The 21,395-nt window shown below is 44.3% G+C and overlaps 1 protein-coding gene across 7 annotated transcripts in view; it reads left to right on the top strand.

The window, feature by feature from the left end:
* GPATCH8 (G-patch domain containing 8) overlaps positions 1-21,395 on the top strand; it is a 60,379-nt gene that overhangs the window by 17,711 nt on the left and 21,273 nt on the right. For 2 of the 7 annotated variants that reach the window (XM_044300122.1, XM_044300121.1), the window contains exons 1-3: positions 8,210-8,286; positions 9,518-9,555; positions 13,645-17,571. Coding sequence is in view for 1 of the 7 variants with exons in the window: in XM_044300119.1 (XP_044156054.1) it covers positions 8,212-8,286; positions 17,499-17,571 (148 nt within the window). In the remaining 6 variants the exon portion in view is untranslated. Of the gene's footprint in view, positions 1-8,209; positions 8,287-9,517; positions 9,556-13,644; positions 17,572-21,395 lie in introns of those variants that run through there. The other 5 variants (XM_044300119.1, XM_044300120.1, XM_044300124.1 and 2 more) reach the window with 5 other exon arrangements.

The following is a 21,395-nucleotide window of genomic DNA, read 5'->3' as shown; positions in this document are numbered from 1 at the left end:
GAATAGGTGTGCGTATGATTCGCAAAAAAAAAAAAGGCGTATAGGAAGTGGAGTGAATATACGTTTGTGCGCTTTAGACCTAAGGGTACGTTTACATCAGCATCTGAAATCCAGCAGGCAGTTGTGGCAGAAGAACAGCCTGCTGATGTTCACCATATTTGACATAGCCAGATAAGGATGAAAATGCTGGATCTTCTGATTACACTTATAGAATAGGTAATGGGGGAACATGGACGTGAATCACTGACCTGTTACCAGGCCCTTATACTAGCAGACCTGTCATCCAGCCACAACAGTCGTGCTTCTCTTATCTACCTCTGTTACTCACATACTAGGTCCAGTACCCAACCTAGGTGGTCACCTTCATGTGTCCAGCACTGGGCACTCACTAGTCTCTATCCACGGTATCTTCTCTAATTTACAGGTGTGAGGAAATTTCTCTGATCGTTTAGTTTGTGCCATTACTTTATTATCAGGGGAACTTTCACCTCTGGGATCCACAGCGATCCTAATTATGAAGCGGCATCTCCTTTGTTCTGAGTTGGTGGGGGTCTCAGAGGTTGGACATTTAGTGGCATATTGTCCTATCACAGTGGATGGATCTGGTTGGTAGAACAAAGTGGCAAAGGTGCTAAAAAAGTTGGTCTGAAAAAGCTGAGCGGAGCCCACAGGTGAAGACGTGGCACAGGACATTCCTAGCACTGCTGCCTCTTTGCTTCGTCCCCAACACTACTGATTGGACATTGGTGGCATATCCTAGGGAGATGCCACCAATGCCTGTAAGGCACCAACCTCTTTAAAGACCGAATCTTGGCGAGTTGGTGCAAAATCCAGCCTTATGTGCTGAAGTGTTTGCTCCCAATATGTTTCTTGTGTTATCACTCCAGACCCTAAAGATAGCAGTTCTGAGAAGAGGAATCCATGAGGGAATGCTGTGCATGCAGCTCCTGTAATAGCCTGTTTATCTTCAGCATGTGATTTTTGAAGCATTCGTTCCTCTGCCCTTCCTGTTCTGCTTTCTAACCCTCCCTTGGTTTGATATCATTTTTCTTGTCACTGTGCACATTGGGGCCAAGTAGTTGGGCGTATCCCCGATCATGAAAGTGTTTTGACACCACTGACCTAGTTATTTGTTGGAGTAGCGTTGAGCCAAATCTCTTGCACACAGCCATGTATAGTGTTGGTCAGATCTTGTTTCAGATCTTGCCCTACTCAAGAGTCTTACAAAATAAGCTGCTGCTTTTGTATGTGATAATATACCATGACTTTTGGATGCTGTGACCTATGTTTTCTCATACTTCTGTCTATTCTTATTTAGTTTTGCAGAATTCGTCAAATTTCTTAGAGCTGTGTCTCCATAGGGGAAAAGACACCTGCAGCAGCCTCCTGTCCACCAGTTTTACCTACAAAAACCACCTGAATATGAGGGTATATCGCATATAGCAGAGTAGTTTAGGCCTCATACACACAACCGTGTATGTTTTGCGGTCTGTGTACTGTCAGCCTTTTATTTGCTGACCATGTGCTTTGTGCATTCATGTAGAGCGATACAGGGATGAACAGCACTCCTTGACATTGATATAGTGAGTGCACGTCTCCGGGGGGTGGTAAGAGCCCCCAAAAAATAGCGTACATACAACCAGAAGAAAATTAATGCTTTGTGCATCCATGTGTCTGTTTTGCAAAAGGGTAAAACATGTCCTATACTTGTCCGCAAAATGTTGACTGCGGACACTTTGAAGTCAGTGGATCAGCAAAAAAATAAAATAAAAATTATGCAACACCGACCGCATCAGTAGTTGTTTGTGGATCTGCAATTTGCAGCCTGTAAAACAGATACGGCAGTGTGCTTGAGACCTTATGTGGATTTCTCTTTGTTTTGGCACGAAAATCTGCTTGTCTGTCTTGTGGTTTTTACCACTGGCAAAGGGTGAAATCTGCACTCAAAATCCGCACAAAAAGTTTGACCTGCCGCACCACAGGTCAGTTTCCGCACAGTGTACAAGAGCTTTTGAAAATGTCATCTCCTTGGTTGACGCTGTAGGGTTTCTGCACGAGAATCTGTTTGTAATACACGCAATGTGCATATACCCCAACATTGGTAATACTGTGAGCGTAGTGCTGGAGCATTTTGTGATGCAGTCTTTTAGACTACGCGGGCTGACACTGGATGACGTGTAAAAACATCTGTTCTTTGTTGTGCAGATCCTTGATAAATGTGTCTAAAACATTTGTGCCAAAATACTGGCGTAAATTGTGCCACCAGAGTGGTGCAACTGCATTAGGCTACTTTTCACATCTGCGTTTTCTATTCCGGTTTTGAGATCCAAGAAAAAGGAGACTAGTGGAGCGCCAAAGTGTAGGGAATAGATAGAAAGAGGCGACGTCAACAACAACCGTCACTACTTTTAGGTTTTAGGGAGCTTAAGGTGACACCCCACAATGCATTCAGATGAAAAGTGCGCCTGGCGAGGCGTCAAGGATAAATAAATTAAAGGATGTAGGTGTGGTATGAAGCCACATGAATAGAGAATATATAAAAAGAATTAGCACACCCTTTGTAATGGTGAATTCAATATACTGTTGTGGTCTTCATTAAAATAAAATACACACAAACTTGTCTGCTACTCACGTTACCAGGGAGAGTGGTGCAAGATAAGCTCAAGACACCGGACCCTCCCTCAACGATGACTTAGAGGACTTCTCAAGTAATACAAGGTGACTCTTCGGGGCTGTCATAAACCACTTCCTTAGGAGCATAGCATAGTGCACATACATTCAGTGTTCTATACATACCCAACACATGAAAACAGGTTCACGTGGTGGGAGGCTAACTTCCGGTCACATGACCCGGAAGTGCGTTTCATCCTAGGAAAACTCATACACTCAAATTAAATTAAAATACATCTAGGGATTATTGGGGGGATTAATTGTAGTCCAATATAAACTAATACGAGTACAATATAATTAATTTATAGGGCCGGAGCTTGGAGGAGAGCCTCATGTATTTCTGGTCACATGATACTGGAAGTGCGTTCCACCGGTGGAACCCACCGCTGACTAGGTATTGTTAAGTCCGTCCGGGTTCCGGTCACGTGGTGCTAGAAACCAGATGTGCGTTCCACCAGTGGAACGCACCATGGGCCGAGAAGCATCGGGACCATTTAGGGGGGCCCCAGATTTTCAATGTAATCAGTGTGCTTCACAAGCGGAGTGGACCACGGCTAGGATAGTGCTGGGGTCATTTAAATACCCAGACTGGCGCTGTATCAAATGTATATAGGAAATGAAAAATCCTAAATGAAACTATTGAATAAAAGTATGCATAAATATGTTTTACATTCAAGTTGAGCCACATAAGATTGACATATGAAAAAGTATATATTACATTTTTTTTGGTGTAAAAACACGCAGTGGATCCATATAAAAATATATAAATATCAAATATAAAAACCTAATATATCAGTGAATATAAATATGAATATACATATTTTATGGTCAAAGGTAATGGCTGCTTGGAGGGGGGTGGGGATGGGGAAAGGAGAATTAAAATGAAACGCATGGAGGATATCATCCAAATAGTGTAAGTTTTCATGTTCCACAATGGGAAGCGAGGGGGGTTCTACCCGGAAAAATAAAGGTTCAGAAGGACAGGGTTTATGGCCACCAACATTGGTACATAGATCAGACCGTATAGAAGTATTTGTCCAACTGATGGATAAAATAAATGATGGTGGGTTAATTAAGGGCCCGTTAGAGAAACGGATTCAAGTAGGTGTGTAAAACTGTGTGGGAGGGGTTCATGTTACTCCTACCTTTGCCCCGTATTTCTCACTCCGTAATGGGAACTTGTTGGGAATGATAATCGGGGGATTAAATGGTAATTGGCATCATATTAATCATGTGGAAAATCGCAACAGAAATGGGATGGTGAATTGTTGAAATAATATATTGTGAGGTCTGTTGGGTCAACACCACAAGTCTCTCCTATCTGGTAGCATGAATAGATGTCTGGTTGGAAAAAGGGATTTTATTTCTAGTGGCTATACTCCAAAGTTTCGTTCAGGCCAAAATGGGTAAGGGTGTTAAACCTATAGATCCAGTACTTTTCTCTTTTGCAAAGCTGGGAGTATGATTGGGGAACAGAATCTATGGGGGTCAGTTTTATGCCAAAAGGGTTGCCCCCATGTACCTCAGAAAAGTGTTTTGACACCCCTTGCTTCAAATATTCTCGCTGGATGTTAGAACGATATTGGTTAAGTCTCTCCCTCACTCTTTGGGTAGTACGGCCACAGGGCCACTCCAACATATACACAACGTACCTGGAATTGCAATTCCCCATATTGTGTTTAAGCGGAATGTATTCACCCGTGTTGTAAACAATCACTGTGTCTACATAATCTGAGATACTGAGACAACACATACAGCGTCTGGAGCCACACCGGAAGGAGCCTTTAGGTAATGCATTGAGATCACTATTCAGGGAACCCAAATTGTGGGCAGTGTATGTAGGGCAGGAGGGTGCTAGTGTATTTTTCAGGGTGTGGGCCCGTCCATAGGTAACAAGGTTCTAGCTAAACAATTAGCAGTACTACAGAAGAGGCCTGCTTGATTGGTCCTGACGCCTCTCTGCCCATGGTGCGTTCCACCGGTGGAACGCACAACAGATTTTTAGCACCACGTGACCTGAACCCGGGTGGACTTAATACCTCGTCCACGGTGCATTCCATCGGTGGAACGCGCTTCCGGTATCATGTGACCAAAAGTACATGAATGAGGCGCTCCTCCAAGCTCCGGCCCTATAAATTATTTTTATTATATTGTTTATATTGGACTACAACTAATCCCCCCAATAATCCCAAGATGTATTTTAATTTAATTTGAGTGTATGAGTTTTCCTAGGGTGGAGCGCACGTCCGGTTCCGTGTCATGTGACCGGAGGTTAGCCTCCCACAACGTGAACCTAATTTTTTTCATGTATTGGGTATGTATAAAACACTGTGTGCACTATGCTTTGCTCCTGAGGAAAGGGTTTATAACTGCCCCGAAATGCGTCAAGCTATTTTTTTTATTTTTATAAAAAGTCACCTCGTATTACTTGAGAAGTCCTCTAGGTCATCTATCAATAGGATGTTGAAGGGACTACCATTCTTCAGGCGACCTTGGCGATGTCCTTGCACAGTCTGACACTGCATAGTTTGCCACCACTGATTGGACAGAGTCTCATCCCGAAATGGTAACACCCCATTGGACCTGGCAATTCAATCCTAAACTTCTAATTAGGTATGCTAGAGGAATGGGACAACATAGTCATAAGAATAGAGGCTCCAGAATTGCAGAATGTCTAGAGAAGTGTCAAGTCCTCTTTAAATCAATAAAAAGCTTGTAGACGCTTCTGTATGATACGGTGCTATGGTTGCTCCCCCTCTCATGCAGAGCCTCCAGTTATTCATCCTTTTCTGTCAGAACTGGATTTCCCAAAGGATGATCTCTCGCTGCTCAGGACTGTAATAAGTGTATGCCCAGGAATTACTGGGAATGCAGTGTACAGGAGAACGCTCAGTCTGCACCTCCCATACATTGTAATGTTAATAAGGCTACTTTCACACTCGCATTTTGGCTTTCCGTTTGTGAGATCTGTTCAGGGCTCTCACAAGCTGGTCCAAACGGATCAGTTTTGCACTTAATGCATTCTGAATGGAAAAGGATCCGCTCAGAATGCATCAGTTTGGCTCCTTTCCAGCTCCATTCCGCTTTGGAGGCGTACACCAAAACGCTGAGCCAAACGGACACACAATGTAAGTCAATGGGGGACGGATCTGTTTTCACTGACACAATATGGCACAAAAGAAAACTCATTGACTTTCAATGGTGTTCAAGACGGATCCGTTTTGGCTATGTTAAAGATATATTATCTGAACGGATGCAATTGTGCAGATCCATGACGGATCCGCACCAAACGCGAGTGTGAAAGTAGCCTAATTACTATGGTTTGTGTAAATATTATTTTCTGTAGTGCTGTATACCATTTATGATGTGTTTTCTCATATCTCCTGTAGTTGCTTTTCTAATGGTCGGTCATAGCATAAAGAAATCAATGTACTAATGTGTCTGCGCCACAAGATCTGTCTAAAAAGGGGCACAGATTGGTGCATCTAGGATTCCTACACTCTTCCAATATGCTTGATAGGAGATTAGGGCTTAGCTGAAATGGAGTGGAGCCTAAGATACAACACTTTGCATTTTGCCACGTGGCGCTTGTGGCACAATTCACACCTAAAATACTGGCGTAAATGCAGATAAATATGTCTGGCCCGCTGGCCCCACACTCCCCTTGCCCACTTTTTGGAAAGTGGCAAAGGGCAGCACAAACACCACTTGTGACAATTTTGTGACAGCGGCATAAAAAAAAGTTGCAAACAGAGGGTTTGCAACTTTTTGTACGGGTTGAATGCTACATTTCACCCTTTATTGCTTCTTGAAGAACCAGAAGCCCCATCAGCACTTGGTGAAACTGATTATATTCCCGAATGAGAAGAATGTGATGGTAGAACAGACCCCATAATGAAATGATGACCCTGATGATGTATTTCCTGATTTATACCTTTTCTCCTATCTCATGTGGTTGCCTTTCTGGGTGCTCATTCGACTCCAGATTGTGAGCATGCTGAAACCATCTGCAGATTCTTGTCCTGAACGTCATTTGGAAAAATAGCCTCCTTCGCTTGTGTTTTTAATTGCTGAGTAGGAGGCTGAGATCACATGCTGTGCGCTGACAAAATATCCCTGCGAAAAGTCATCCCAGCTGCTTCGTCCTTGCAGTGATCCCACTGGTGGCGCACACACCAGCATTCCCCTTTCGTTTGCGCCTGTGGCTCTTGAGGTTGTCCCATTGGTAATGGTCGGTTATAGCAGAAAATAAATCTCTAACCAAGACTTTATGCTCTTGGTGAAACTGATTATCTTCCCTCTGTAGAAGAATATGAGGTAGAACAGCCCTCATAATGAAATCATGGAGCGGCGACTATATGGAAGATTCCCACCAAGAGCATGTGACATCGAGTTGTGTCTGCAGCTCATTGGGCAGAATACAGACCACCCTAAATCTGGCTATACATGTTTAGTAGCTGTCGGCAGCTATCTCTCCCATCTCCCTCCCGACTTGCCCATACACACACACACACACACACACTTGGCTCGGCCGAACGGGTCTATATGCTATGGGGAGAGTGGAGAAAGCTGCTGCCACACAGTTATACTGACTACTAATCAACTACTTGAGCAAAAATAATCATTTTGCCCGGAACTTGTCTCCTGACGTCATCTGATACTTTCACATCTGCGTTTTTGCTGCATCCATCATGGATTAGCCAACCGTCTGCATCCATTATGAACGGATCCAGTTTGTATTATCTTTAACATAGCAATAACGGATACGTCTCTAAAACCATTGTAAGTCATTGGGGGACGGATGCGATTTCTTGTGTCAGAGAAAACGGATCCATCAGCATTGACTTACATTGTGAGTCATGACTGATCCGTCTTGCTCCGCATCCCAGGATGCACTCAAACGCTGCTGACAGTGCTTTTGTGTGCGTCACGAGAACGCAATGAAACGGAACGGACTGCTTTCTGGTGCACTCCGTTCCCTTCAGTTCAGTTTTGTCCCCAATGACAATGAATGGGGACAAAACGAGCATTTTCGTCCGCTATTGAGATCCTATGATGGAACTCGATAGCGGAAAGGGGAAGCGCTGGTGTGAAAGTAGCCTTAGTGTGTCGGCCAAACCTGCAGTTCTCAGCAGGCTCGGCCGAAGAAGTGTGTGAATGGTCAGCTTTAGGGTATAACCACGTGGTGCGGTTGTGTGACATGGCCATGCTCCTTTCCAGTACAATGCAGCCGAAAGGGCCACAGTAGCCTCTAATTACAATAATGAGACCCCACTGTACTTGTCAATGGCTGTGTAGCTATTAACAATACAGATCCACTGAACAGTTTGGTCTCGGTTTAATCAGAGGACGCTGTGGCGCTTTTGGCAGCATGGCTGTGTCACAAGACACGCATAACCGTGCCGTGTGGTCGTACCCTAATGATATTGGACGATTAAGCTATATCAATATGCCATAAGTCTATGATCAGAAATCCTTTTGTGGAAACATTAAAAGAAAAAAGTGAATTTCTTGTGACATTGTCCTGTTTTTGTCTTTTAGGGTAACCATTTTGACCAGTACGAGGATGGACATCTGGAGATTGAACAAGCCTCTCTGGACAAGCCTATTGAATCGGTAAGACCAGGCACTTTGGGCAGGCGTTTTCTAGCATTGTTCCTTTCTGTTTGGCCAACAAGATGAGAGCTAGAGTTTAGGAGATGTAGGTTTTCAGCCTTTTAAACAGGCATTGGTGGTTTTTTCTTTTTTTTTTTTTTCTCTTTTGTAATTTGGCCCTTCAGTATTGAAAGAGCTCTGCATTATTCTCAAAAGGTTAGGGCATGCTTCATTTTTTTAATTTAGGATAGCCCAGGAAAAAATGGGTATGTTTAGCCCAGTCTGGCAAATTCCACCTATATATGGCTGTCTCACTTATACATGGTGGATGCAGACCGTGTGCGAGCTTTAAGGTGGCCATACATTAATAGATAGAAATTGGTTGATGGTTAAACGATGGTTGCGCACGCGCAGCCATACACATTTTAGTCCATAGTGGCTGCACAGTTGTCCAGACAGGCCCTTCATTCTCAGTGATAGCAGGTGAAGGAAAGATCACTTGTGAACTAGCAACTATAAAAGGAAAATGTTAAGCTTCCCAGATGATGGCGGTCTGTGACCGGTTCTTTTTTAAATTTAATCTAATGAACTATTGTTCTGGTTGAAGTTGCACCATTTGATCATCAGCTTTATACTAATGTGTATGGGCATCTTAACAGTACTCCACATGTCACCCTCTTGGCTGAAGGAGCCTTGAGATACTTCTCCTTCACACACCCCTGCCCCATCCAAAACAAGAAAGTCTGCTTCCACTATGTGTATGTGATGAGTCTAATGCAGCTAAAATGCACATTGAACCTCAGCTGGACCATGCAGTCTGAACCAGTGATTTATTCTTGCCCCCTTGGGTGCTGGCCCAAATAACAGCTCGGTTTTCCATAAGACATGTACTATGATTGGAAAGCTCATGGATCTCTGGTTCTGTCTGACGCCTCATCCTCCTATGCTCCAATGCTTGTAATTTCAGCTTGGTGTATGGGCTTGATCCCGGTTTTGTGTTTTTCATGTGGACAGGTCTTTGTGTATAACCTGTCTGCTTTTAAAAGCACAACTTCTTGAGGAATGAGGACGGGGCAGCACGTGCTCTAGTCGCAAAAAAGGCTTCCCCGAGCGCTGCGAACCTGGCTAAGGAACATTGTGCATCTGCCTGCCAAAGTGTAGGTCTGTGTTGTGTTTGTGTGTGTGTCTGTGTGTAGATGGTAATACAGAACTTTACACAACTTTGGCCCTATCTGGCCTTTCTCTTCCACAGCAGTTGATCCCAATATTAGCTAAGCTGCTCATGACCTGGTTTGTATTGCACGCTCTGCCTTTTTTTATTTTTTTTATCTTTTTTATTTTTTTCTATATATTTATACATTTCCTTTATTTTTTTTATTTTTTTCTTCTAACCGCTCACTGCTAGAGGGTCTGGCAATGTGCGGTGTTGCTGCTCCCACCAGCAGTGAAGGGGTTAATACTCTAGGACTACTTTCCTCTACCCTTCTCCTTTCTGTTATGGTCCAGTGAACACCACTGTATATATATATGTGTGTATATAGTATATTCCCTTTCTCTGCTATGTGCTGGCATGTTGCTAGCTACAGTACGCACAAGGTAATGCTGCAGAGGAGGACACCGCTTCACACATGGACAGGCAGCACGTAGCAGACTAGCCATACAGTATACAGTTAGCTACTAGGGGGTGATGAGTTCTGCCTGTACCCTTGGTTGGCATTGTGTCGTATACTTCCCCTGCTACACTATTCGCCGATTGGCGTCCTGCAGGTGAAAAAGGGTCATATAATGTTTGAAAGCTGTTCCTTAATTTTATTACGAAGCATACAGGACAGCTTAGGCTACTTTCACACTTGTGTTTTGTGCGTATCTGTCATGGACGGATCCGTTCAGATAATGCGGCCATCTGCATCTGTTCTGAACGGATCCATTTGTATTATCTTTAACATAGCCAAGACGGATCCGTCTTGAACACCATTGAAAGTCAATAGAGGACGGATCCGCAAGCAGCATTTCGGTGTCCGTCTCCAAAGCGGAATGGAGACAAAATGGAGGCAAACTGATTCATTCTGAGCGGATCCTTTTCCATTCAGAATGCATTAGAATGCAAACTGATCCGTTTTGGACCACTTATGGTAGCCCTGAACAGATCTCACAAACAGAAAGCCAAAACGCGAGTGTGAAAGTAGACTTACCTGGTATCAGGGTCTTGATTAAGGGCGTATTCACACATGTTACATTTCTTGAAGACATTTCTATGACTCAAAAATCTGTTCCATTGATTTGAATGGGTTTGTTTCAGCAGCAAGCACTTGGATTTCTGCATGACCCATTCGCATGAATATGAGAGTCGCTGAAATTTCTGCAACAAATCTGCTGCATACACCCTAAGCCAGTAGTGGGAAACCTCTGGCTCTCAAACTGTTGTGAAAGTACAACTCCCAGCATGCCCTCTTGCTCGAATGTTCCTGGAACTCCCACAGAAGTGAATGGAGCATGTCGGGAGTTGTAATTTCACAGCAGGTGGTGTAGTGTAGGTTACACAGACATCTCACGATCCCTACAAGCCTTACTTTGCTTGTCTCATAGTTAGGCCTCATGCACACAACCGTATCAGTTTTGCTGTCCCTAAAACACAGATGACATCCGTATGTGGTCTTATTTTTCTTTTTTTGCAGACCCATTGAAATAAATGGTTCTGTGTGCAGTCCGCATAAAATGAGGATTAGACATGGATACTTGGTCTTGTGCATGAGGCCTTAGGGCTCATGCGCACAGCCATAGCTTCAGTCCGTAACTGATCCTCGTTTTTTGCAGATTGGATGCGGACCCGTTCATTTCAGTGGTACTGCAAAAGCCCATTCCGCAGTCCCGCAAAAAAAAGAACATGCTCTTGTCTGAAAGGGGGGGGGCCTCCGGGGTCTGTGTTTTGCAGATCCGCAATTTGTGGACCATCGCAACACAATATACCCAATAAACAAGAACACACATATACATAAATAACACATTTTTATTGATTGGTCTCATAAAAGACAACACAATAGACAATAATAAATATAATTAGTACATAGCAGTAATGCAGTAGCGCTGCGAATCAGCGCCACACCAAGGTTACACCGGATCACTGTACCCCCTAATGCACCCCTCCTAATGGCCTGACAATGTTATAAGTGCAGAGATAATTAATCTCCCCAGCAGGCCAAAGGCAAGCGTGCATTATGATAGTCATGCAGGTGATAACATACCAACCAAGTTGCAACGGTTATTGGAAATAATATATGATATTAGTATCAAAAACATCAGACACACTCATGTGCCAAATCCATCTGAAACCCAAATAACCACAACAGGCATGTAAACACCAATACAACATGTAATGGGGGACAAACCTTAGAGCCTTGGTGAGTGCACTCGGCTTCTTCAAAGGGGCGAGGTAACAAATACCTGACCTCCAAATGTTATTCTCTAACCAACCCCCCTCCTCTTCCCGGAAAAAAAAGGAAAGTAATCAAATCTCAAGTCAAGTTCATGTCTGGGACTTCTCATAGATATCCACATCTAGAGACTAAAACATCGTACTGTATTCAGCTGTCTGACTCCTTACTGTTATTCCTCATCTCTACCAGGCTCTAAAAGCAGTCAGCAGTCATACCTTAGTCTTCCCTAGGGTACCTACCTTGTCACAGTTAGAGACATATGTAGAGCTATGGGGGCGCACTACGGTGCTCAGGCAGAGAGAGTTTGTGGGAGTGTTGGCCGACCTCTGCAGCAATACCTGTGAGGAAGAGTTCAGGGTTGGGCTATGGCTCTTCTACTCCATGAGTCTACAGATCCTAGTCTTGGGCTCTCAGACCTAATGCATATGTCAGAGGCCTCCATGCCCGTCCTCCTTATGATGCCTGGAGCCTCCTTGCCCATTTTTGCTGTGCACATTTTAGTAATGGATTTACTATGCGATTTCTGCAGGCCTAAAATCGCCCCTGGTTTGTAAAGGTTTCACAAAGGTTACTATGTATCTTGATAATGGCAGAAAGCTGGTAAAGTAGATCTCATTGGGCTAAATGCATTGAGCCAGTGGCACGTTCCCATCCCTTTCAGAGTAGCTTCCTAGAGGAACTGGTGTTGTATCTGCTCAGCTGAAGGGATTACAAGGGAAGTCTTCAATTCACTGCTGAGTGCAGCTGGCAGGATCTGTGGACTCTGGGACCGGCTGGCCTCGGCTTGACCGGCATTCACCCTTCCACTGCCAGAGGCCCCTACCAACACTTGTAACAAGCAGAGGGCCAGCCGGCAGTAAGAAAGGTTGTTGCCCGGCAAGTTGGGCGCCATTTGGCATAGCCTAACTCCACTGCTTCCTCTTTGTCCGGCCTTGGTGGTGTCAACTTGTAGTGAGCTGCAGGGTTTGGTTTTCGAGGGGCTGATCAGGGTCTCTCAGCCCTGCATTGTGCATGAGAATCCCACAGTGAACATTTAGTTCTTAATGCAGAGCACGCTGAGCTGAACTTATCACCCACTCAAGAGCTGGTGAGGTGGAGTGGGGAGCACAGGATAGAGGTGGCATCTGTTCACTTGCAGTCTGATGGCTCCTTCCAGCACTTGGCCGACACACATGTCCACACAGCTGTCAGTCATCTGATGGCCACAGTGCCTTTAGTCACAGCTGCCCTACATGTTCTCCATCCAGAAGCATTCCCTCCACTGTACAGCATTGTCAGAGACCTTCCCGGCCACTATATTGTGTTACAGTAGGTTTATTGTGCAGAAGAGCTCCATGTATCAGGGCAGTGCACACAATGCTCCCCCATTGTATCTGCTGTGAGAGCAGTTGCCAAGAAGGCATAATGTCAGCGACCGTACCACCGTCCGGTCCTTCACACAGTGCAGACTTCACATCAGCCTTGCTGCTGAATAGATTCATGCTCTCCGGCTGGGTTGAATACAAAGTAGCCTAGTGGTTGGGATGAGGCTGTACGTTAGTAAGAGGTGTAAACGGCTGGATTCCTTTTTTTTTTTCCCCAGCAGCCATTGCTCTTGACTGGCTCTGTAAGTGACGCAAATGTCTGCCCGGTGCATTCATCACCCCTCCGTGCCATCCTACCTTTTCTTTTAACTCCTCCATTCTCCTGTCTTTCTTTGAAACCCCTCTCCTCTGTTCTCCCCAGCACTCAGTCCATCCCTCAGAATTACCAATTTTTGTTATTTTTTTAACTTTTATTTTGTCTATGCCTTTTCATTTCACGTTCCTGCTTTCACCTATCTTTTATATTAAGCCTTTAACTTGCAAGCAGTGGCTTGGTGACAATGCAAGAAAAAATACATTAAAATACAAAAAAAAAAAATCTGTGTTTCTTACTGTGTTACATTTAATTGTTCCTTTGACAGCCCTGTTTTTAAAGCCAGGTTCGTATTTTCCACTCCACTTGTATTATCTTTTGGAAACTAGCAATGCTTCCCCCATTTTGTCTGTCTTTTTTAACCTACCTTGTAGAAAGTTCATAGTGACCTTTCCTGTGTCCAAGCAGAGTGCCTCCCCTCCTCCCAGCAGACTTTTGCCAGTGTTGCTCTGAAATACCTGTTACGGGTTACGATTGCTTATTTCCCCTAGATTTCTAGGCCCTGGATTAAAAGTGGCCCCTTCATACACCTCTGGTCCTTAGTTATCTTACTGTAAGATCTGTTCAGACTGCAGCCGGTTTTCTAATCCAGTTGTAACCTGCAGGCAACGAGTGTTCAGCGAACTTATGTTTTAAGTTCGGCGTCTAAATTCCGTTATGGTCTGTGGTAGCGGAACCCATAACACGATTCTTCGATAACCTGAACTTTAGACGCCAAACTTAAAAAAAAAAAGTTCGCAACACTAGTTGCAACCCAAAAGTCAAGGCCCTTTTGTCTCCACCAGATAGAGAATAAGTCTAAAGGCGCCCATGCACGTTAAATAGCTGAAAGCCGAATGATCTCTCCCAACTACCTCCCAGCATTCCCCATACACTTTCGGTTTGGCCGACCGCCTATGTTTAATCGGTGGGGAGAAAGCCACTGTCAAATGCCTCTGACAGTAGCTTATCTCTGGGGAGGATAAAAGGATTGGGTGAACTTTGCCCAATCCTTCTTCCCCCCCCCCCCCCCAACTTTATCTGCCGGGAGCTCCCCACACGCATTAGATGGTGTTTGGTCAAGAATACGCTAATGTGTATGGGGCCTTAATGGTAGAATATATCATGGTATATCAGGTACATTTACACCCTGCAATGAGCAGCAGATCGTCAGGAAGGAACCTTCCCGTCAATCGGCTGCTCACTCAGCGGAGGAGAAAGCTGCATTTACATGCGATCTCCTCCACAGTATGAGGACGAGTGGTCATTTGTCCCCATACAGCTGCATTGTTTCTGGGCAGCAGATCACTGTTTAGATGGCACAATCTGCTGCCCAGGAACGATAATTTAGGTGTCGATAGGATCACCCGATGAACCAGCGTATCGCTGGGTGATTGGCGGCACATTTAGACTGACAATCTGCCCGATGATTGTAACATGTAAATCCACCTTTAGGGCTCACTGTTTTTCTGTTATAGAGCTGTAAATTCCCTGCATAGAGTTAAAGGGGCTGACCAGTTTGTGAAAATATTAGCAGATAACCCCTGATCTGTTTCTTGTGTGTTATAACTTACACGCTGCGCAGCAGAAGGCCCCTGGGTCGCCATCTTCCAGTGCAGACGCCAAAGCCAAATGGTGTGAATTATGTTCCACAATTCATAGCATTTTTGCCGCAGAGTTCGCCCTATGCTTTGCAAAGTGTGAAGTCCGCAGGATAAATTGTCATGCAGTGGAATGAATTGCAGATTCTAAGAAACTTTTCTCAGTGTGGATGAGATTGTCTCCAAATGTCATCCACATTACTGCTGCTGTAAACGCAGAGGGAGTATCGATAGTATCCTCATAGGAGTCCATGTGAAGTTAGCTCCTCTGCTCCCCCTAGTGGCTATGCATTTGAAATTGTGTGGTACAAACTGTAAAAAGAGAGGTTTTTAGAATTGGATATGTAGCTATATGCTGCCTGCAGAGAAGCCTGTCACCTTCTGAGAACCAGTAACTAGTCAAAACCTTGCCAAACCGGTTGATCTCCAACCTGTAGATGAGAGACAAGATGGAAAAAAAGAACGAGCACAGAACTTGAGTTTCTTCCCTAAAATGGGCAGATCCTCTGTCAGGACTGACAGTCGGATGTGACTTTCTCAGTTTTCTCAGGCCTTTTGTATTGTGTCGTGTAGTTTTTAGCCAAGTGTCATCTAGTGGTCATTCCACTGACATCGCCCGGGTTGTGCATTTTTCTTGAGCCATTATTAATACCTGCAAAGAGCTGAGCCATCTGCCGGCAGGAGGGTTATAAAGTGCCTAATAATACCTATAGGTTGCCGAGGGATTTCCCTCTTTATTGCTGCCCTTTTTAGATTTCCTGATTCAGACGTTCATGTGGAATGAGCGCTGTGTTCCTTTTATTGGCAGACTTGGTGTTTTTGTAATAAATTGGCAGCGTACATTATATTCTATCTCTGTGCACCATATTGGTCGCCTTTTATAGGATTTCTGCTTCATTTTATGTGCGGTGGGAATTGTTTTTGAAGGGTCCGTGGATTAGGATCACCATCAAGCCTGGTAGTAGCAGTTCTTAGTGGGTACTTATCAACACCTCCTTGCCGTGCCAGTCTGCAATGCGCCTTTGTGCATAGGAATGCCGAACGAGACTCCCTTCTATGTCCTGCTATGTTCCACCCCGCAGTATGAGTCACCCCGCTCCCCCTCCCTCGGCCTTTCTCTATTGTCCCCCCCCCTTCCCTGTGCTGTGTAAAGCCTCCCAATCATTGCTCAGAAGTATTGTCTCCGCTGCAGTCTGCAGGCTCAATGTGCGGAATCATGTATGCCGAATGTATAAAGAAGTAACCGGCATGCAGTTGTCCTCTCATTATTCACCGGTAGCCTCACACCTAAACTTAGGTTTCAAGGAGACGCGTTCTCCCAATAGGCTTTGTTCACTCCGTTTTGTGCATCTCAGCTCAAGGTCACTTCAAGCTCACCCATCTTCTAGCGATCAATTGATAGTGTAAAGGGGAGATGAGACACTCTGCTGGGACCCCCCCACCCCTATCCTTTTGCCTCTGTTTTGCCTTATCATTTGCACTTGAACATCCTTGGCTGTTAACCCTGTTCTAGTCCTGTCTCACCTGATGCATTAGATGCTATGCAATCATTCATGATCCTCATCTCATAATGCCAGACCTGCAGGTGTATCTCTCCTGTTTACTTCTATCCCCCTCCCCATGATTATTATTCCTCTACCTAAATAACACTAACACAATGGTTTCTTCCGAAATAAAAAAAAGAATATATATAACATTTTGCTGCATGCTTTTAGTTACGTCTGAGTTAAAGAGAATGTAATGAAGGAAGCTTGTTGGAAGCCAGCGGGTATCTATCTCAGTAATCTACTTTGCTACTATGGCTTCTCCCACAATCTTGATGTTTGAAAATGCCCCAGGAAATTGGGTGTGCCGCCCCACCGAGAGCTAATGAGAGCCCCATCCTGCTCCGCCCATGATCCCGGCAATCATTAGGTGTACCTTCTCACTTTATCATCCGCTAAAATGATTGTACAGCAGCGCCTATGGTGCCGGAGAGTTCATTGGTTGCATATCTCAAATTTTGCATAGATCCAAGCAAATATTTCAGTAGTAAAGAATGATTAATTTAATAACTCCCACCACCACCACCCACCCTGTCCTCTCGTTGGCTCTCTGTGGGAAGGCATCTGCCTTGCGCTCCAGGTGATGGATAGATGTTTGTCCTTTTGCTCTGTGTTTTCTCCGTTTCATATTGGACTCATATCCACGTATGTTCCCACCACACACCACAGCATTTTAATAAGTGTTCTTCAGATGACTTGCCCCCGGAGGGCCACTAGGCGTGCCACCATTTTATGAGAAGCCCATAGTATAGGGAGCACAGTGTTTTATGTCACCATACACTAGATTTTATTTATTTATTTATTTTTTCTTCTTATTTCCTTGGAGATGGTCTAGCTACCGGTTTATTATAAATATACTTTTTATCGCATGACTCAGTTTTCACAAAACTCGATCACTGGTGGATAATCAGTAACAGAGGGGAGGGAGGGCCAATTTTATTACTGGAATATTTTCGTGTTTTTTTTTTCTCCCACTCCTTCTCTCCCCAATCCATCAGGATAACATCGGACATCGCTTGCTGCAGAAGCATGGGTGGAAACTCGGCCAGGGCCTGGGGAAAACTCTCCAGGGTAAGTGAAATAACAGCTTAGATTTCAATGTCTTCTTAAATGTTTATCATTCAGTCTTCATGTGCTTCCTGCTCTCCCCTCTTCTCACTTTTTTATATTTTTTTTGCTTTTCCACTTTCTCCTTCTCTTTTTAACGACAAGGAGAGGCAAATACAGACAAGGGACTTCACAATTAACATGAATCCCCACATGCCCTTATAAATTGTAGAACAAGAGCAAGTCGGGAATGAAGTAGTGTTTTCTGTTGTTGCTCTGTGCTCGATCAGTGAATCTGATAATAAAGCTGAAGGATGGCAGATAAATCCAATTTCCTGTTACTTTCCTGGTAGCCATTAAAGGGCGTCTGTCAGCAGATTTGTACCTATTTGACAGGCTAACCTGCTGCATGTGCGTTTGGCAGCTGAAGGCATCTGTGTTGGTCCCATGTTCTTATGTGCCCGTATTGATGAGAAAAATTATGTTTTAATATATGCAAATGAGCCTCTAGGAGCAACAGGGGTGTTGCCTTTGCACCTAGAGTCTCTGCTCTCTCTGCAACTACCGCACTTTGACTGTAGGAGAAGTCCGGGCCAGACATAATCACGTCTTCACAGCCTGGCCCTGTCAATCAAAGTGCATAGGGCACGGCTGTTGCAGAGAGAGCTGAGCCTCTAGGTGTAATGCCCCTGTGGCTCCAAATGGCTCATTTGCATATATTAGAACTTCATTTTTCTCAGCAATGCAGACACATATGAACACGGGACCAACACCGATGTCTTCAGCTGTCAAGCGCACATGTAACAGGTCAGCCAGTGTTACGGGTACAAATCTGCTGACGGATGCCCTTTTAAACGGTCACTTCGTTTTGAGAAAGTTTTACTACGTCTTAGAGACATATCAAAAGTTATGATCAGTGGGGGGCTGAGTTCTGAGCCTCTCATTGATCCCTAGAATGAGGAGGGAGAAGTGCTTGCATATTGTGCTCTCTCTCCTCGCTGCAGGAGGGGAAGCAAAATGGACTCGGTAAAAAGTCAGAGGGGGAGAGAGAGCGAAGATATGCAAGTGCATCTTCTCATTCTAGGGATCTGTGGGGGTCTCAGCACTCAGACCCCCACTGATCATAATTTTTGATATGTCTCTGTATGACATATCAAAAGTTTTCTCAAAACGGAGTCGCCTTTAATGGTGGCTTGTCTTTAGTCTTTGGAGTTCTTACAGAGGCTGGTGAGGTGCAACACCCTCTTGGAGATCCCTGTTCAGAGTAAAGTTTGACTTGTTCATAGCCCTTCAAGTTTATTACTGGGATTGTTCTGCAACGGGTTAAAAAGTGGGATTAGTTGTTACAATGAGTGAGTCCAAGTGCCTCATGGTTTCTTAAGCTTTCCCGGCATCTGGCAGCTCTAGTTTAATTGCGAAGTACGCATCACCTTTGGACAGCGAAGCTATTATCCTTGTGGATAAGAGAAGTTGGTGGTTTTATTGCGCAAGTCTTCTCGAGCCCTCCAGCTAAGAAGAAGCAGAGTAGAAGACATTTCATAGCATAACTAATAGAATCATGTGACATCTTTCCTGGCATAGTGTCGACCAGGCTCATGGCAGCTATCCAGCACTGTATCTCTTCACATGCTGTTCTTGTGAAGGGAAACAGATCACTTATGGTTCTGTAAATGCAAACCATTAGGATAAGTCCCCACATAGCGATAGTGGCGTAGGATTTCTCACCACATACATAAGCAGCAATGTAATCCTGATTGACCCTATTCACTATTAAATGTAGAATAGGTCTGACAGTGCGGATGTGCTAAAATACCTGAATCTTTAAAGAGGTTATCCAGGAATACATGATTTCGAACAGGTGCCTGCAGCCTGCCTCCCCTACTGAAAGGATCATAATTACCTGCCACCAGCCGCTCTGGTTCGGGGGTTTGTTTACTATCTCTGCGGCACCTGATCCTCTTCAGCCAACCACTGGCTCCAGCGGTGACATCTCTTGTGGACACTTTACTGCTGAAGCCAGTGGTTGTCTGAAGAGGATCAGGTGACCATGTTGTGGTTAAAAAAATAAATCAAACCCCAGACCAGAAGATGGAGAAGTTGGAGTCCGCACAAAGGACCGTAGCAGCAAGGAGCAGGTAATTATGATCCTTTCAGTCAGGGAGGCAGGGTGCCAGAACCTATTAGAAATCATGTATTCCTGGACAACTGCTTTAAAGGGTTACTTCAATCTTGGCCTTTCATTCAAGTTACAGAAACAGTGGAGTGCCAGCCACAAATTTTTCAGCATGTCGGCTACTCCTGCCTGTCTGGAGTTTACTTTGGTTATTCCCATCTTGGCTCTGAAATGCCGAGATGGAAATACCCCTTTAAAGAAAACCTGAAAGTGCCAGTGTGTACAGAGCCAAAGATCTGGCTAAACACATAAGATGCTTGTCTCTCCTAGTCGTGTATATGCATGTTTTGTGAATATGGAGAGAGGAGTAAGCCACTGTTAGAATCAAGCATTTTTGGAATCCAAGAGGCTGATTCTTATATTCCTCAACATGTGTTGTCACAGGAGAGCTGGGATGCCACCATACACGTTAGACGATCGACCAGTCCAAGGATTCAGCCTATATACATGTAGTTTGTATGGCCAGCTTAACATCTAGCCTTTGCGTAAAGCTACCACAGTGGCAAAAATGCAGCATGTGAGTGTATATTCAGTGGGACACACCCTATATCTTCTATCCACAGGATAAGGGATAAGTGTCTGATCAGTGGGGTCTGACCACTGTGAGACCTCCGAGTCATTGCAGCAAAAATTTGAAAGAAAGAGCTCCTAATTGCTTCTCTAAGGCCCAAGAAGTCATGTTTTCCCCCTGAAGCTGATGTCACTAAAAGGTCCTTGGATCCTTCCGTAAATCAAAGATCTTCTCTCCCAGGGACCAGTTTTTCACCCATGAGTAGAGATTCTACTTTTAGCAGGTTGGAATCTGAAAGGGTAACCCTCAGAGCTAAGGACCTTTCAGATAAAGTAATACCATATCAGCAAGCAGGAAGGGGATCACTTCCAGAATTTATCCTAAGGTTTGACATAGATACTGCTTGTGGTGCTCATAGTCCCAGCTTTCTCCAGAAGCATTTTCTATTCTGTCAATTTTTTACTTTTTTTCAGGCAGGTTTAGACAAAGGTTTGCGTCCTAATACCTTGAGTGTTCAGATTGCGGCTTTGAGTTATGTATTTGATGAGAGGATCGCTGATCATCCTTGGATAATCAGGTTTTTGAAAGGGGAAGATGGGTTGTTCCTCCTGTGAATTTAAACCTGGTACCAAGGCCTTATGGGTTCTACTTTTGAACCGTTGAAGGATATACCTCTTAAGTTGCATTTTAGGACGTTACATTTTACAATATTTTGAGGCTACTAAGAGTACTTTCACACTAGCGTTATTCTTTTCCGGTATTAAAATCCGGTAAAGGGTCTCAATACCGAACAAAATGCACCAGTCTTGTCCCAATGCATTCTGAATGGAAAGCAATCAGGATGTCTTCCGTTCTGTCCCTTGTACAGTATTTGACCGGACAAAATAACGCAACTTGCTGGATCCGGCATTCATTTCCATTGAAATGTATTAATGCTGCATCCGGTACCAAGTGTTCTGGAAATTTCCGGATCCGGTTTTCCGGTCTGTGCATGCGCAGATCTTTCTAGCTTTGAAAAAATTAAATACCGGATCCGTTATTCCGGAAAGACGGATCTGGTATTTCAATGAATAAGTCTAATGGATCCGTAAAAAAGATATGTTTGCATACGGATTTCCGGATCTGGCAGGCAGTTCCGTCAACGGAACTGCCTGCCGGATCTTC

The sequence above is a fragment of the Bufo gargarizans genome, chromosome 6, assembly GCF_014858855.1.
Source record: "Bufo gargarizans isolate SCDJY-AF-19 chromosome 6, ASM1485885v1, whole genome shotgun sequence".
Classification (NCBI taxonomy): Eukaryota; Metazoa; Chordata; class Amphibia; order Anura; family Bufonidae; genus Bufo; species Bufo gargarizans.
The sequence above is the reverse complement of the archived record's forward strand: the minus strand, read 5'-3'. Positions and strand labels throughout refer to the sequence as shown.